The sequence below is a fragment of the Vulpes lagopus genome, chromosome 12, assembly GCF_018345385.1.
Source record: "Vulpes lagopus strain Blue_001 chromosome 12, ASM1834538v1, whole genome shotgun sequence".
Classification (NCBI taxonomy): domain Eukaryota; kingdom Metazoa; phylum Chordata; class Mammalia; order Carnivora; family Canidae; genus Vulpes; species Vulpes lagopus.
This window is the reverse complement of record NC_054835.1, coordinates 69,514,900-69,532,703: the sequence shown is the minus strand read 5'-3', so window position 1 is coordinate 69,532,703 and position 17,804 is coordinate 69,514,900. Positions and strand designations below refer to the sequence as shown.

At 43.4% G+C, this 17,804-nt stretch overlaps 1 protein-coding gene across 1 annotated transcript in view; it reads left to right on the top strand.

The window, feature by feature from the left end:
- Positions 1 to 13,465, top strand: part of KDR (kinase insert domain receptor) — a 43,804-nt gene extending 30,339 nt beyond the window's left edge. The window contains exons 23-30 of the mRNA XM_041725322.1: positions 1,873 to 1,995; positions 2,141 to 2,252; positions 2,476 to 2,575; positions 3,188 to 3,293; positions 4,348 to 4,499; positions 9,285 to 9,384; positions 9,897 to 9,982; positions 11,772 to 13,465. Coding sequence (XP_041581256.1) covers positions 1,873 to 1,995; positions 2,141 to 2,252; positions 2,476 to 2,575; positions 3,188 to 3,293; positions 4,348 to 4,499; positions 9,285 to 9,384; positions 9,897 to 9,982; positions 11,772 to 11,994 — 1,002 coding nt within the window. The 3' untranslated portion in view covers positions 11,995 to 13,465. The remainder of the gene's footprint in view (positions 1 to 1,872; positions 1,996 to 2,140; positions 2,253 to 2,475; positions 2,576 to 3,187; positions 3,294 to 4,347; positions 4,500 to 9,284; positions 9,385 to 9,896; positions 9,983 to 11,771) is intronic.
- Positions 13,466 to 17,804: the final 4,339 nt, after the last annotated feature.

Genomic DNA, 17,804 nt, shown 5'->3' with positions numbered 1-17,804 from the left:
AGAGACATACTAGGTCGGATGGCAATAAGCACTGTGGGGAAAAATAAGCAGGAAAGGGTTAGAGAGTATACAGGAGTGGCATGTTTGTGTGTGCATATGCTTCTGTGGTTGCGTACACCAATTTTAAGGAGAATGGATGAGGAAGGCTTGATAAGAATGTGACATCCGAGCAGTGACCTGGACGAGGTGAGGCACTGAGCCTTGCAGATATCTTGGCGTGAGAGAGTCTATTTTTAATTTATTTTACATTCATCACCATCCATCAAAAAGTATTTGTTAGTGGTATAATTAGAAATCAGGAAGGACGGGCTTCAGATGAGAGCGATTATAAAAGCTAAAATTAGAAAAGTAGGCCAAACAAAGACTGAGGTGGGGACGTGACAAGTTACAAATATTCCAGAGGCTGTAAACACCGCGGAGGGAGCGGGGTCGGTGTGAAGTCACCCCTCTGGGAAGGGTAGAGTGGATGGTTTTATATTAAACAAGAAAAATTCAAATTAAGTTTCAGGAAAGATTATCCGTCAGCAAAATGCATTTGCCGCATCCTCTTGGGGGGCCGGGAGGCGGGGAGGGCAGAAAGACTTAACGTTTTTGTTTTCCTAAATTAGAGTTGAAATCGCTAACCCATTTCTTTTGGGAAGCTTAAAGCACAGCTTTCCGAGCTTCAGGATCTCAGATGTTTCTGCCGGGGAGCTCTTTGTCCCAAGGGAAAACGAGAGAGGGGTGGTCTTATGGGATTTTCCCATGGGGAAAGGCCCTTGGCCCTTCTTGGAGAGTCTGGTTTTATTTTATTATTATTTTTTAGAGGCCAGAGCCTGCTGTTTAGTCAGGGTGTCTCTTGACTGCAAAGGGAATGGGGGGGGGGGCCCGTTAATTTCCCTGGTTTCTTGAATAGCACCCGGTTGTTGGGCTAACCCAAGAAGCCCTTTGGCTGGCAGAAAGGTAGGGGGGATGTCTGGTTTTTGGAATCTCCTGTGTTGCTCAGTCATGCTTGACAGTGTGCTTTTGAATATGCCTCTTTCAGAGGGAGGTGCTACACAGAGGCAAGGGGTGGGGTGGTCAGCGATGCCTCCTCTGGTCACTCCTGCCTGGTTTCAGAATTCTCTGAGCCTTTCATTCATTTATACGTGCTCCCCGAGACTCTCATGCCCTTACAGGTCTACCAGGTGGAGCTAAAGCTGCTCAGTAGGTAGGAAGTTGGATGAGGATGGAAGATACCAAGAAGAGAGAAACTGAGGACCAGAAAAGAGTGGAGAGAAAGCCAGGGGAATTTGGTTCTCCTTTGTAGTGCAGTAGACAACCAACTGGGCCAGCGAGAAATCTCTGTCATAGACCCTTAGGATAACCCAACACTTTGAAAACAGGATGAGCACCGCGGGGGATGGTTTCTCAGAGCTGGTCAGTTTCGGTCCCATATGGAACTGGGAAACCAACAAAGGGCACCAAACCCAAAAGCACCCCTGGTTCCTGGTTTCTGTGCGTTCATTAGAAATAACCACCATTCTGGGGCCTCCCTGAATAGCAGATTTTAACCGTATATGGTGCCAGGCAAAAGGGATGTGTGGATGTGACCAGAAACACGTTCCTAATTGTGTCTAAGAGAAGTCTATTTATGACTCCATCACCATACTCTAACTTAATCATTTAACTCCCAAGTCTGGGGCCTTTTTATGGAATAAGCAGATGTGTGTCTCAACAAAAGTCAGATTTTTTTTTTATTTTTTTCTTGAAGTGTTGATGAAAGATATTAGCCCAGCACATGTTAATCAGTTGGTTTTTCTGATGGGCTTTTTTAAAGCCTGAGGTCACAACAGATGCAGAAATCATCAGCTGTGCCGAGGGCCCGAACGCACACACGATTCTTTTTTGCAGTGTATCCACAGGGACCTGGCGGCACGAAACATCCTTTTGTCGGAGAAGAACGTGGTTAAGATCTGTGACTTTGGCTTGGCCCGGGATATTTATAAAGACCCAGATTATGTCAGAAAAGGAGACGTAAGTTTCTAAGATGAACCCTGTTAAGTTACAGAATCCAAATTCCTCTTTGCAAGCTTCAGGACCTACATTGAGAACAAAAGGAAGTTTCTTCTTCAGAGGCGTGCTAAGTTGGGTTCTGATTCCTTGTCTTGTACCCTCTTAGGCTCGCCTCCCTTTGAAATGGATGGCTCCAGAAACGATTTTTGACAGAGTGTACACGATTCAGAGTGATGTGTGGTCTTTTGGTGTCTTGCTCTGGGAAATATTTTCCTTAGGTAAGTCACTTGTTTTTGTCCCTCCATCCATACTCCAAACAGAATGACATAAGTCAGTGGACCCAGTGCGCCCTTTCGTCTCCTGTGTTCCACCTTTCTGTGGTGAAAGTTATTTGGAAGCTTTGGATATATTTTTTTTTTTTTTAGTGATGATGTTCAAGAATGAGAGTTTCCAAGATGAAAGAATCAAATCAAATAATGTCCCATTCTCGTTTGATTCTAGGTGCTTCTCCGTATCCTGGAGTAAAGATTGATGAAGAATTTTGTAGGCGATTGAAAGAAGGCACCAGAATGAGGGCCCCTGATTATACCACACCAGAAATGTAAGGCTTTAAAAATATCTTTCTGTCCTTTCTTTGCTCAAAAATTCTCCCTGCCCGGGGATCCCTGGGTGGCTCAGCGGTTTAGCGCCTGCCTTTGGCCCAGGGCGCGATCCTGGAGTCCCGGGATCAAGTCCCACATCAGGCTCCCTGCATGGAGCCTGCTTCTCCCTCTGCCTGTGTCTCTGCCTCTCTCTCCCCCTATGTCTATCATGAATAAATAAATAAAATCATTAAAAAAATTATTAAAAAAAAATTCTCCCTGCCCAGAAGATGTTTCATGATACAGACCTCTTTTATGGCCCGGTCTGTGTGCTACGACTCCCTGGAAGTCTTCCTTGATAATCTCAGGCAGAGAATCATCTCTTCTTGAAACAACAGCACTTTATCTATACCAAGCAGATAGTTTTTATTAGATGTTGATTTCTAACATTTTCTCTACATACTTGATGCTCCAAAGTATAGGGCCCTGTGTTTTATATGCTGTTGTATTACTACTTACCATCTGGGCTCATGGTGAACTTCTCATAAATATTTACTCACTCAAGTGCCTATTTTCAGCATCAGCTGAGGAAGCAGGAGGCAGTTAATGACATTGGTGTTTTGCTTCTCTAGGTACCAGACCATGCTTGACTGCTGGCATGGGGAACCCAATCAGAGACCCACATTTTCAGAGTTGGTGGAACATTTGGGAAATCTGCTACAGGCTAATGCTCAGCAGGTTTGTGATCTCCATCCAAGACCCGTCCACAAGGGCTTCTTCCTCTCTAGGCCTTCCCATGGCCACCATATTCTTGTAGATCTAAGCAATAATGCTTTTTTAAAACTATCTGCCTACGCTTCTAGAGAGATGAGATCCTAATCCATAACCTAAGGGCAGACCACTCTTTCCTCCTGATGTATCTTTTTGTTGTCTTCAGATGCTCTTCTAAAGTAAAACAAGCAAACAAATAAAAATTTAGTCGATCCACAGACTGTCAACAATGGATGGAATTCTTAATACACCGTCCAGGCAAAACCACATCTGAACCCTGCAAAATGGATGGCTTTTTCCTCAGTGAAATCCCAGGCCCCCATAACTTTCACTGGAGAATTTTAGAATTATAACCTTTACCATTAGAAAGTTATTTAATCTCCAGTCAATGGCCTCTTACTACCATGAATGGAAGCCAATTTCCTCCTGCTTTTCTTTTGAACAGGTGGGGGACAATGGGTCAAAATTGTTTTTATCAGTAAACCTTTCAAATGCTTAAGGGTATCAATTTGCCCCAAAGGGCAATTTGCCCTTTCTTTCTTTCTCTTGATGAAATAATGTTAAATTGTGCAACCTTTTCTCAGAAGACCCATTTTCCTGGGCATTTATTGCTTTTCTCTAGACTGTCATCAGATTTTCCATTGCCTTGAAATGTAGTGGCTAAAATTGGATGACATGCCCTTTGAAAGACTGGCTCATGTAGGTAGGGCTTTGGGAAGAAATTATATCTCAGCTCTCCGCGCTCTGTTGCTACGTCTCTGGCCACAGCCTGCTTTGCTCTCTGTGGCCCCCTTACTCCTCTTGTTTTTATATTAACTCTTTCAACCTACTTTCATATACGCACCCCTTTCAAGTGCCCTTTTGTTTTGGACGACCCATTTTTTAATGTCCGAACGTTCTACATAGCTTTGAAAGCCACATACCTCATAACCAAGAAGCCCCCCTGGCCTTTGTTTTTTCATGAAAAGCCTCTTGCGGGGCTGGAGCCATAACAATAAGCACTCCGTGTTTGTTGTTTCAGGATGGCAAAGACTACATTGTTCTCCCCATATCAGAGACTTTGAGCATGGAAGAGGATTCTGGACTCTCTCTGCCTACCTCACCTGTTTCCTGTATGGAGGAAGAGGAAGTGTGTGACCCCAAATTCCATTATGACAACACAGCAGGAATCAGGTACTGTATATGGTCAACATCCCCAGGGGGACGGGGCACTTCAAGGTCATTTGGGAAAGGGCTGGAAGGAAGGCTGCATCTCACTACCACATTTAACCTTAGCCCTGAGGCTGCTATCACAGGAAGTGCTCCTTGAGGAGGGCCGGGGTAGGTGAGTTTTCTTTCCATCTGTGGTCCACATTGCTGCCATAGCCCTTCCTTTAGAATCCCAAGCCCTGCAGCTGCAAATAGCTGGGATGCCATAGTTCGTTAATCTCCAGAAAAAGAGACCAATTTTATATAGACATCTGTATTTAAATTATCCCCATGTACTCTTTTATTAATGTGAATTAAGTGGCTTAGGAAAGATTCAGGAAGGAAGAGTTTTATGCATATATGAAAACACACTTACGCCTCGCTGGCTAGGATGCAGTATGCCATGGGGATGTGTCCCGAATTGGACTGGACAGCACATCTTCGGCAGCCCCTCCCCAGTCTGATGTTCAGCATTTTATTTGCATAATGGGACTTCTGGACTTATTTAAAACACATGCACTGCTGTCCTCTCCTGGTTTGTAAAGGGGGTCTGAAGGCAGCTTTCTTTTTTCTCTCTCCCAGCACCTGTGTCTGAGGATAGAGCTGATAAGGTTTCTACAATATGATATTAAAATTGCCTTTTACTAAGCCTGGGGCTTCTTTGCTTTGTTTCTTTTCCCACTTTTTGGGGGTGTTTTCCTCCTGTAACTAGAGCCCCGGAGCAGCAGGGTCCAGCCTGCCCTCTTGACTGTGCTGTGGCTTCAGGGAAGGGCATGGAGCTCTAGGTTAGCCAGGCTGCCAGGTGGCAGGGCAGGGGGCCCCCTGGACAGTTCCATAGAGTGGCAAGAACACTGCTGGAGTGGGTGGAAGCCAACAAGTAAACTGCCCATTACATTTATGCCAAGAGCTTTGAGTGTTTCTCAAAGAATTTTTCCTTCTGTTATCAGATTTTGCCTACACGAAAACTCTCAGAGTTAGGCAAGGTAGGAAAACTATTATCTTTCTTGAGGTAGATGGTGGATGTGAGGCTCAGAGCCGTCACTTGGCAAAAATAAACAATTGTGGTTAAAGATCCAGGTTTCAGTGTCCAACAGAACTGGTTGGATTACTAAGTCTGTCTCTTAGTGACCTGGACATCTTCACTGGGACCCAGGTGAAGACGCTGGTGTTCCAAAATGATTATTTTGAGAATTGCATGGTATAATGTATTTCTCATGTGCCCGGCACCTAGACAGCACCCCATACAGAATAGCTATTATGCAAGCTGCTTAAAATCACATCCCTATGACGAATCTGGTTCCTCCCGTACCTCTCTTAGTCCTGTTTACTGCCACACCAAGGAGGGGCCCTCAGACAGAGACGTCAATGAACTGAAAGCCCAGTTAGTTCCACTCTCAGGTTAAAAACCAGTAGTTCCACTCTCATGTTAAAAACCCCCTACTTCGAGCTCGGCTGGCCTTCTGGTTGGTAATTATTCCTGCAGCACCACTGCCTTCTTTATCAGCAAGCCATTGGATCGCGAACTCTATGCCTTGGGTTTTTTGTGACCAGGTGGAGGGAGGACCCGAGCGGCAGTCTCTTGGCTCGCTTGGATGCTTTGCATATGGTGCCGAGAGTCGATGAAGTCATGTTTGTGTAATGGAAGTGCCAAGTGCAATGTTGGATCTGAATCAGGGCTGCTAACATTTATCCCCAGAAGCATGGACAAATGTGACACCACACTCTGAACATAGGCCTGGCTCCTATTTTCTGGCTACGATTTTCATATTGGTCTTTCCAGTCCTGTTTCTCTTTTATCCAGCCATAATTTGAAAAATAAAATGGAAATTGGAATCTTTTGTCTTCACCCCACCCCCCACTGGCTTAACCCCCTGCCACCCTTTTTCCTTTTATAAAAACAAGACTCCAGCCATCACATTTTAATTATCTGGGTTAAAAGAAATGCAGAATTGAGGCATCTGCACATGGCACACCTCATTTGGAGGCTCTCTTTTGGAGGCTCTCTGCTTCCCTGGGGAGACCAGAGATGAGGCTGAGGTGCTTCTCAGCAGACTCATTTTGTTCTTTCCCCATCTCCAGGCAGGTAGAAAAGCTGATGAGTCTTTCTCATTTGCTTCCTCTTTATAGTTTTCAATCTCATTGCGTCATAAATAGAGCTGGACGGAGACATCACAGTGGGCATCAACCTTATGATTTGTTGCCCCTTTAAATTATTTAAAAATATTTGTTCAACATTTATTTAGAGAAGAGGTCAAGAGATGTGTGGGGGGGGGGGAAGGTGAACGGGACAGATCGCTAGTGTCTAGACTCAGCTTTGTCTCTAATTTCCCCTGTGGATCAGCTCTGGCCCCAAGTTTGCATGCTTTCTGCAAGAAAACACGTATTAATTGGACTCATCTTTCTTTGAGGGCAGTTTGGGGACCATCTGTGGTGGCTCCATCATTTCCCCCCGGGGAGTTTCACCTCCCACTCCAAGCAGCTTATCAAAGATTTCTTTTCTTTCCCAGAGAAAGGTTTTGGCACACACCATTTTTCTTCATTTTGGTTAATTGCTGGTGATGATTAAGTGCTCCTTGTGGATGGATGTCTGGGACAGCCCCCTGGCTAGATGTTCCTGAATTTGGCTGTGATAGGACTGCTGGAAGTGAAACTATCCATTGTCCTCCTTCTGTCTTCTCCCCCGTGCTGGTCCCACCGCACAGTCAGTGCCTGCGTGGGAGAGAACAGTGCTGTACACACAGTAGGTGCTTAATAAGGACTTGAACCATCATGTCCATTGTTCTCTTCTACTTTTCCCTTTCTGATACTTTCCCAAGGGAGTCACTGTGGAGTAGGGCAGGAAAACAATGGCCTTTACCATCTGAAGGCCAATTTCGAATCCCAGTCCTAGCCATTTCTGTCCTAAGTCGGAGCTTCCTCAACTCTTTTCTCCAAGGCAGCCACATTATTGCCCAGGTTCAGCCCCTCTGGTTGATTCTATCTGCTGTATATCTCTGGAATCTGTCTACTTCTCCAAACCCTGTGGGCATCACCTCTCTTGGGCAGGGTGCCCTTCTTTCTCCTAGAGACATGAAAAAGAGCCCCCTGAGTGGTCTCACTGCCAATTTCACCTTCCTCTACCCCGAGCCATTTCTCTAAAGGGCACATCCGACTTTGCCAGTGTCATGCTTCAAGCTCTTCACTGGCTGCTCATGACCCAAAGAGTCTAGTTATGTGATTTGGGGCAAGTTCCTTAACCTTTCTATGCCTCAGTTTCCTCTTCTGAAGTTGAGATAGTAATACCCACCCCTACGGATGCTATTTCTGAAGATGCTATGAAGCAATGGTTGAGGAGCATTTAGCACAGTGCCTGGCATGTCGTAGATTCTCAGTAAAGGATTCCTGAGTGATTGAATCAATGAATGATTAACTGTGGTACCAATAGGTTTTAGCGACAGCCACTTTTAGGGACTGGACTCAGGAGAAGTGGGCTTTTCTCTGTCTCTTTATATATTGGGTCTTCTTGTGGAGTTTCCTGAGTGAGGATGTCACTGGTGAACATCATTTTCTCCTCTCTGTAAAGGGGAGGAATCAGCCTCCTGGGTCAGGGCAGGGAGACTCAATTTCTATTCTCCTCCTTTGGCTCCAGTGTGTCCTCGCCCCACTTGGTCACAGAAAACACAGGAACATGTAACATACCCAAAAGCCTGCCTGTGGGGAAATATGCTGAAATACACCTGGAGAGTGAATTTGTTGTCCCTTGTGAAAAGGACTTCCCTTCTTTCCACTTGGGCTGTTGGTGCTTTTTACATAATCAGACTCATCCAAAGCTACATGGCAGGGAAGGAGCACCCCCATGAAACAGATGATATGTTGTCTAACAAGTCCTATTCTTTGAACTCCTGAAGGACATGGGTACCTTCAAGGGAGGAAAACAAGCTTTGGCTGATAGAGCATCATTCTTTATAAGAACCCTTGCCACCCACATCATTCATCCTCCAGATACCTCTGTGAGTGAGGGAGAGAAAGCTATTGCCAACACATTTTAAAGACGAGGCAACAGAGGCATGGAAATATTCATGACTTTCCCAAGTTTGTGTAGTCAGTGATGGACTTTGAAATAGAACATCTCATGACTCTTGAACCACTGCCTTTTCCCAAGACCAGCAGTTCTGTGGGCAGAAAATAGGAGATTGTGAGACTCAGCTACCCCTATACACACACACACGCACTAAGCCTCTATTACGTGCAGAAGGAGGAGGTTGTCTCCAGATCCTGCTGGGTTCAGTGTCTTTTACAGAACCCAGGTGAGATCCAGTGAGATCTGCAGGTGTTTCCTCTGGCCATCTTTCACTGAATGGTTGCTCTGCGGGCATTCTCTAGAAAAACTTTCCTGGAGGTGGCCAGGAAGATGTGTAACGCTGTAATATGTCGAGAGTCCAGTGGAGGATTCTCAGGCAATCAGGAAACCAGGCAGAAGGCAGCTGATTACTTAGTTTGCTGATGTTGTCTGTAGTCCAGCCCCGGCCCTCAGAAGTAGGATTCAAAGGAACAGGAGCTCATCGAGGTCCCTCACTTAGATTATACTTTTAAATAGGCCCTCACAGGAAATGAAGCCTCCACTGTGTGCTAGCAGAGAAAGATTTTTGTTTTGTTTTTTTTCTTTTTCCAAAGGATGTTTTGAAGGTTGCTATTAAACTTGTGGTTGAAAGATAATGAACTCAGGTATCACTTTTGGTCTCTGCAGCCAAATATACCACCACCCAAATATAAATATTGGTTCTTTTGCAGCCAGTATCTGCAGAACAGTAAGCGAAAGAGCCGGCCCGTGAGTGTAAAAACATTTGAAGATATCCCATTGGAAGAACCAGAAGTAAAAGTAATCCCAGATGTAAGTACATCTTTTAAAAATAGTCTTTAAAATAACACAAAGGATGAAATATTAGCTAGATAAATATTAGCCTAAGCATTAGAGTCTTGGAGCCTCATTACAAAGGTATGTGTCATGGGGTCATTATGGACATGGAACTGATCAGTAGCCCCCAGCCCCCCTCCCATTGGTTTTTCCATAAGGACAGCCTCTGGTCCAATGTTCTAGATGGTCTAGCTTCATGCCCAGTTCCACTCAAGTGTAAATGGTATCGTTGTGAAAAGAAGGATGGCAACAGGTCTCCTCAGCTGCTTCTTCCTAAATTCTTCTTTTCTTCCAGGGCTGGGTTTACTACTAGGAAGCAGTTGTTTCTCCCTGTAGCTGGCACAGTTTCTGGCTACGATATCTTTGCCTCCCTCTGTGGAACACTGGGAGCATACTGTCTGATAGATGGGTTAAGAAATCATTTTAATTAAGTAGTTGGTCAGTGTGCACACTCAATCAACCATGCCATCTCCTTGTCTCTTAAAAAGGACAACCAGACGGACAGTGGTATGGTCCTTGCCTCAGAAGAGCTGAAAACCCTGGAAGACAGAACCAAATTAGCTCCATCTTTTAGGTAAGGCTCAGCCAAATAGAAAACACAAATGTCGATAGGAATTTTCAGAAGGAACTTAGAACTTTCAATGTCGATGCAGTTTTCCCTTTTTGTGTCTTTGTTGGTTAGGCAAATTTGCATCAACTGAACTGGTAAAGAACTGAAACTAATCAAACAAATAAATTGCGTGGCACATCTGAAAAAGAAATCTGAAATTAATTAGGGGGTTTGGTCGGTTCTTATGAGCATTTATGAATACCAGGGAATTTTTATGTTTGTATGGTCAGTGGTTTGTATGGTCAGTGGTTTGTATGGCATTGGCTGGATAACAAAGGTCATTGGATATAATCCCTCGAATTGAAGTGATTAAAATCTTTGTGGACTCTGAAGAGTTTTCAAACCTGTACCTAAATAAGCACATCTGTCTTTAGAAGTCTGATGCGTAAATAAGCCCACATCTATTTACTTGAGATGCTTCAACGTTATTGGCTGAATTATGTGGCTTATTATTATTATTGGCTTCCTTGTGGGAAAAATATTAAATTTGGTTGTGAATATGATTTCCCCCAGGTGGTTCTGTAGGAATCTTGTTTTGAATAGATATATTTGCTTTTAACCTAACAAATAAATGAAAATCTCTATAAAAATAGCAAGATGAAGAGCAGTTATTTATTTGCTAGTGAGCTCACTCTAGGTGAGAATTGAGAAGACTTTGATGTGCTTGTAACCTAACTATTATGTAAAGTGGGAAACCCATGGGTTGTTGAGGGATGTTCATCTAAAGAAAAAAGAATTAAAACGAGCCATTAAAACAAACGCCTTTATCATTTGTTTTAGACCTAAAGTGAGAAATGGTTAGAGCCTATCATAGGTTTCATTCATTGATTTAAAAATACATTTATTCAGCAGTGACTGTGTGCCAGGTACCATGCCATTGTTTGAGATACTAAACTCGTTTTATTGAGGCTGGAGTGAAAGAAAAATCACGTTTCTAGTCATTTGAAATGACTTTTAAACTATATATGGACATAGAGTTAATGAAATCCTTTTTGTAGTTTTTAACACGAATAACTTGATAAAACACGTATTAAGGGGAAAACCTCACACCTCAGACTGGCTTGAGAATCTGTAAATCCTAAAATTTTAGGTCAGCACAGCCTACACTTTTAGGCTGTGACATAATTATGGTCTGTCATGATTCCACACCGTTGAAAACATTCTCTAGTCGCTGCTGAGTGATCCGGGCCCTCGGTCCTTCCAAAGAATGTGGCTTTGATGAGCAAAAAGCAGTTTTTGACAGTCAGGCTTGATTGCACACACACGCTTCAACATATTCAAGTTTAAAGTTGCTCAAGAACTTTATTAACACCGCACACATGCCGTGTAATCCCCAGTGGACACGGTGGGGCAAGCAGCCTCGGACTCAGAACATCCCAATTTCCTTTCACATCGTCCAAGAGTCCCCTTGGCTCCTATCACTGTATACAAACCTGTCAGTCTTCCACGCCATAAAAATGCTCCATCCGTCGGAGCCTTTGCGTAACTCCAGAGAACTGCCTTTCATCTCATCACAGGCTTGAAAGACTTGGACCTGAATGAGAGGACTTATCTGCAACTGCGAGCTCATGCTAGTACCTGAAAATAGACATGGTCTGAGCAAACCTGATACGTTGATTAACAAGTGGGAGAGATAGGAGCTGGTGTCTCTGGGGAGATTACAGCCCACATGGGGTCAGGAATGGGTTTAGGGTAAGAGGGGCAAGACTGGCCTTCCCTCCACCAACTCATCTGGTTGCCCTTTCTTCCGCAGTGGACTGATGCCCAGCAAGAGCAAGGAGTCTGTGGCATCCGAAGGCTCTAACCAAACGAGTGGCTACCAGTCCGGGTATCACTCCGATGACACGGATACCACTGTGTACTCCAGCGAGGAGGCCGAACTTTTAAAGCTGATGGAGATTGGACCACAAGCTGGCAGTGCAGCCCAGATTCTCCAGCCTGACTCTGGGCCCACATTGAGCTCTCCTCCTGTTTAAAAGGAGGCCCCCACGTCCCCCACTCCTGGAAATCACATGAGAGGTGCTGCTCAGATTTTCAAGTGTCGTTCTTTCCATCACTAGGAAGTAGCCACATTTGATTTTCATTTCAAAAAAAAAAAAAAAAAGGGACCTCAGACTGCAGGGAGCCAGTCCCCTAGGCATTTCCTGAGAAGATGTTTGTGACTCAAGAATGTGTTTGTGCTTTCTACCAGTGTTGGCCTTCTGTGTATGCATTTAAAAGCGTGTCTGATGCCCCTGACTGTGGGTCTCCCCGTGGGTTATAACAAAAGGAGTTCAAGGAATGGCTGCATCTGTCCATGAAGTGGCAACACCTGGGGAGTTGACACCTCTCTGTAAAACCAGAAGATAAACTGGGCAATGCAAGTGCTTTAGGTGTTGAAGATGGGAAAGACCTTTAGGGCCGAGTCCACCCAAGATCCTTTGTTTGGGATATGGGTCCTGAGCCAAGTCTTACGTGTGGGGTTTGGATTGACAGAAAGGAAGACATTGGCTTGCTCTGAGAGCACGCTGGAGCCTGCGGATGCATTGTGTTGGCCGTTGTGGAGGTGGGCATGGGGTCTGTGAGGAAATGTAAAGGGCTTCAGATGAGGTTACTGGTTTTAGAAGGTTGCGTGCTCTTCCCGGTTGGGCTAAATGAGAGCTCCTTGGGCTGTTTCCGACTCCTAATGAGAGTGCCTTCCGGACTCTTACGCGTCTCCTGGCCAAGCCCCAGGAAGGAAATGATGCAGCTCTGGCTCCTTGTCTCCCAGGCCGATCCTTTATTCAGAGCACCATAAAGAAAGGACATTCAGACGGAGGCTCCCTGTCGTGTTGAAGAGTTCTGATTGTATAAACCAGCTTCTGGTGTCTTCTGGGTGAATACCCACATATCTGTCCTGATGTGATATATGTCTGAGCCTGAATGCAGTAGGTTCCGTATCAAGCTGTGGTGTCAAAGCTTCAGGAAGGATTTTACTCTTTGGTTCCTTCTCCCTTCCCTGAACCTTCCCCCTCTCCTCACCCCAATCAGTCAGTATCTTAGTAATTTGGCCTCTACACTCTAGTAAAAACTGATTTGGTTTGTTCACTCTCTGAAGGACTGTTAGCCAGACTTCAAAATTATTTTATAGCCAAAGTTTTAACAACATCTATTCTATTATTTAGACTTTTAACACGTAAAGCTATTTCTACTGGTTTCTGCCCTTGTTCTTTCCTTTTTAAAAAAGAAAATGTATTTTCCATTTGGTACCATAGTGTGAGATGCTGGGAACCATGACTGTAAAACATGCTATGGCACATATATTTATAGTCTGTTTATGTAGAAACAAATGTAATATATTAAAACCTTATATTATATATGATGAACTTTGTACTATTCACATTTTATATCAGTATTATGTAGCATAACAAAGGCCGTAATGCTTTCAGCAATTGATGCCATTTTATTAAAAAAAATGGAAAAACTTAATTGAGTCCCTTTGCAAGGTTGCATTTCTGTTCTTATCATTTCTCTCACTTCTAAAGTGGAGGAGGGGGAATCAGACACAACTACCACGTGGCTTTTCATTTTGAATTGTTTCCTTATTCTTCCTATAAAGTTTATTTTCACAGTTTATACTTTTTTAAACCAATAAATGCATGCTTAGTAAAAAAAAAAATACGACTATTTTGAGGGAAAGTACTTCTGACTTGAGGTGTAGCTGCTTCTCCCTTTCCTCTTTTTTGTTGCACCAATAATTCACTCACATGTGGACTCTCATTATATTCTGAGCACTTTTGAGATTCTAAAAACAGGGACCGAGAGATAGAAGTACTCCCACAGTATCTGTGGCCCTCCAGTCAATCCTGTGGCTGTGACTATTGCCAACCCTTAAAATCAGAGGGCGAGAGATTCCCGAGATAGGTGGAACATACTTGTGGTTTTCAATGATGACTCTATACTCAAGAGTGTCAGAACATGAGATGCAGCATTACCATTTCCAATGATTCAGTGATCACTAAAGATAACTGGCACCCAGGAGTGGCCCTACTCTTCGTGGTATTTTTTTTATACAAGTGTTGCAATATTTATATAGTCAAGTATACCTATCGTTTATTAAAAGATTTCATTTATTTATTTATTTTAGAGCCCATGAGCAGGGAGAGGGGCAGAAGGAGAGGGAGAGAATTTCAAGCAGATTGCTGCTGAGTGCGGAGCCCCAAATGGGGTTTGATCCCATGACCCCGAGATCATGACTTGAGCTGAAATCAAGAGTTGGATGCTCAACTGACTAAGTCTCTCAAACATACTTGTCATTTTTTTATGACTTCTGGGTTTCTAAATCTTAGTGGAGAAAGTTTTCTCAGTTCTAAAATAAATTCGAAATGTTCTTATTATGCTTAAATCTATTTGGCATTTATTTTTGTATATGGAGTGAGGTAGGAATCTGGCGTTGTTTTCTTCAAGTAGTTGTCGATCACAGCAAGTAGTCTTAATTAAACACACCTCTTTCCCTCCATGGTTGGGGAAATACGCATTGCACCATTTTCCATCCCTATCATCTCATTGAGACATTCTGTACAGTATTATGATGGAGGAGAGAGTGGCCCTGGGCGTGCATGATTCCTGGGGCAGCACTTACAGATGTGGGCTGCTGGCCAGGATTCTTGGGTTAGGGGCTCTGACAGACATTGTTATAACATTGTTATAACCATCGGTCAGGCCTGACCTCCTCTATTCCTGTTATGACAGTGTCATCCAGTAAATGAATGGAAGAAGAGTCTAGGTGGTTCAAGATAGAGACGCCTTCATAGGAAAACAGAATTTCCTCATTTTAGGAAAAAAGAGATTTTGTTTCTCATAAGCGGCCCCTGGCACTGTCTCCAATGCTGGGAGTTTGGATTCAGCTGAAACTTCACACTTTATAAAGAAATACTTTCAGCACCTCAGGCAGAATGATTAGGGGGTGAGGTTTGGCTCTCTCCTTCCTCTCTCTTCTGTCGTCCATGCTCCTTGTTCTTAGCTCCTTTTCTCTCCTCATTTGCCCTTGTGTTGAAGAGAACTTTGTGGCTTTTGAAAGTGCTTCCTGCATGGTCTTATTTTCAGAGCTTTAATTGGAGGCATTTGGTGTGTTTGAGGTGAGGCCACCCCCTCCCTTTTGCTCCTGGCCTCCGTCCTCTTCCTTTACTTGCTTTGTTCTTCTGCCTCCTTTCAAACTCCTCTGGCCCTTCCCCTTCCACTTCTCTCTTTCTACTAACCGGTCTCTGTGCTGCACCCTCCGGCCCCACCCACTGCAGCCTTTCACCTCCACTGGGGGGATGGGGAGCAGGACAGGGAGAGCTGTGGGGAATTTAAGTTCCTATCCGCTAAGTTTTCCTATCAAGGAACATTCCTTGGTCCTTTTCAATAAAAAAAAGTAGAAAAGTAAAAAAAATCTCAAACCTACAAGTTTGTAGTTAATCCTATTTTCCTGTTTCCTTTTAACATGTCTTTCTTTCTACCTCTTATTCACATATTAATCTCCAAGATGATAAAATGTAAGCAAACCCACGAAGCTAAAACCTTTGAGAGATTGGCTTTTCATATACACCTTTGCACATGTACATGTCCTTTCCCTGTAGCAGCAGTAGGTAGGTAGTGAGCACAGCTCAAAAGGGGTTCTAATCTGTTCTAATCTAACCTAATCACCTAATCTAATCTAATCTAACCTAATCTGCTCATACCCCTCTTTCACTTATGTCTAAGTGAAAATCTGGGCAGTCTTCATGAAAGCAGTCTTTTTTTTTTTTTTTTAAGTAGTCTCCACACCCAGTATGGAGCCCAATGTGTGACTCAAACTCACACCGTAAGATCAAGACCTGAGCTGAGATCAAGAATCGGACGCTTAATGTCTGAGCCACCCAGGTGCCCTGAAAACAGTTTTAGGTTCAGTTTTTTTTTTTTTTGATAAGTTACAGAATTCTCCTAAGGGATAAAGAAATTAAAAAGGTAAATAAAGTCATTTACTGTGATTTTGCTGAGAGTGGAGAGAAGCGAGGAATCTAGGAAGAGCAACCCAAAGAGAAATTCAATAGCCACAGTGGCCTGAAGCTCTGGGGCTAACATAGTAGAACATAACAGCCCCAGCTGAGGTCTGCTCAGAGATAAGGGCTCTGAGAGGAAAAAAAAAAAGTAGTCTAATGAAAACTATGGATAAAGCAACTATTGCAATAAATTGTGATTGCTATCAAGCAAATGTTAGTAAGAAGGCATCAAATTGCACTTTAGGCTTTATTTTCTTACTATGTACGATCTCTATGTATCATCTCAACACCTCTAAAAACAACATTAAATTCAGTAGTTTCATTCAAATGTTTTTGTTTAGAAATAAAATAATGAAAATAGGTGGGTTAATTTTTTTTTCAGCTTCACTCATTTATTCCAAGGACTATAGAACCTATGATCAGTGTCCTTACCGACAAGCATAGTTACCAATAGCAATGACAGTGAACCCTCATTGTTTGAAGCCCAACTTTTGGATACATTGCAGTAGAAAAGGGGCAGAGAATAAAAAACTGGACTTTGCTCTGGTATTGTTCCATTTGCTGTGTTTGTCCTCTTCTTCAGGAAGTGGTGTTTAGAGAGAATAACTTAAGGAATGTGGGTTGGGTTATTACCAGCTAAAGGTACTCTCACTGCCTGAGTGAGCCCGTGTGAAGCTCGTGGGATATGGGGCATGTGATGACTCATCGAGAGCCCTCTGAGCTACTGTTACCTGCTGCTCTGCATGGGGCATCACTTGGGCTGACATGCCTTATCCTGGTGAAGGGGATTGAAAACATTCCATTCATTGCCACAGAGAGAACACGAATGGAAATGAAAATCCAGATGCAAAGTGGGGAATTCAGGCTAGATATATGGTGAGCAACAACAACTCCCCTTCATTCCCCTCATTGACAAGAAAGCTGGCAGACAGTATCCTGAAGCACACATTGGAAAAAAGCAAGGCCTTCCATAGAAATCAGATACCAAGATTCAGCCCTTACTACTACACTTATAAAGCAAGTACTATTTTGTTTGTTTATATTTAACCGTACTTATAAAAAAAAAACTTACAATGTGCCAGATACTCTTTTTAGGTTTATTAATATTAATTCATGTAATTAATAAGGACCTTGAAGAAAGATGTAGGCATCACAAGGTAGACCAAGTGGCAAGCGAGACAAGGATACATAAAAGGATCTTCACTGATGATTTCAACGAATGTTTGGTAAGCACTTATGATGTGCTGGTTACCTTACCAGGCAGTGGTCCTAACTATTCCCTTAGCTGCATGGGTTAAGAGTTATCAACAAAACCAAAGAGAGAAGGAACTCCAATCTTATTCCAGAACATAAGATTGCATATCCTTATGATCTCACCTTAAATTGATCATAGTTCCCGTTATTGGCTCATTGTTTATTCAGTCATTCTTTTTAAAAAAAAGATGTTATTTATTTATTCAGGAGAGACACACAGAGAGAGGCAGAAAACATAGGCAGAGGGAGAAGCTGGCTCCCTATGGGGAGCCTGATGCAGGACTTGATCTCAGAACCCTGGAATCATGCCCTGAGCCAAAGGCAGACACTCAACCACTGAGCCACCCCGGTGCCCCTATTCAGTTCTTCTTGAATACAGTTCTGAGTTAAAAAACACTTGTAGGCACTGTCATACATAGATCCACCATGGAGGGACTTACCCTGACGTTAGAGTCAGGATACTCATTAGAGAAACCAGGTATGATGCCATATCACAGAGGGTTGAAGAAATTAGGCTTGTATTTGTCTGGTTCACCTCATGTTGCAAAATT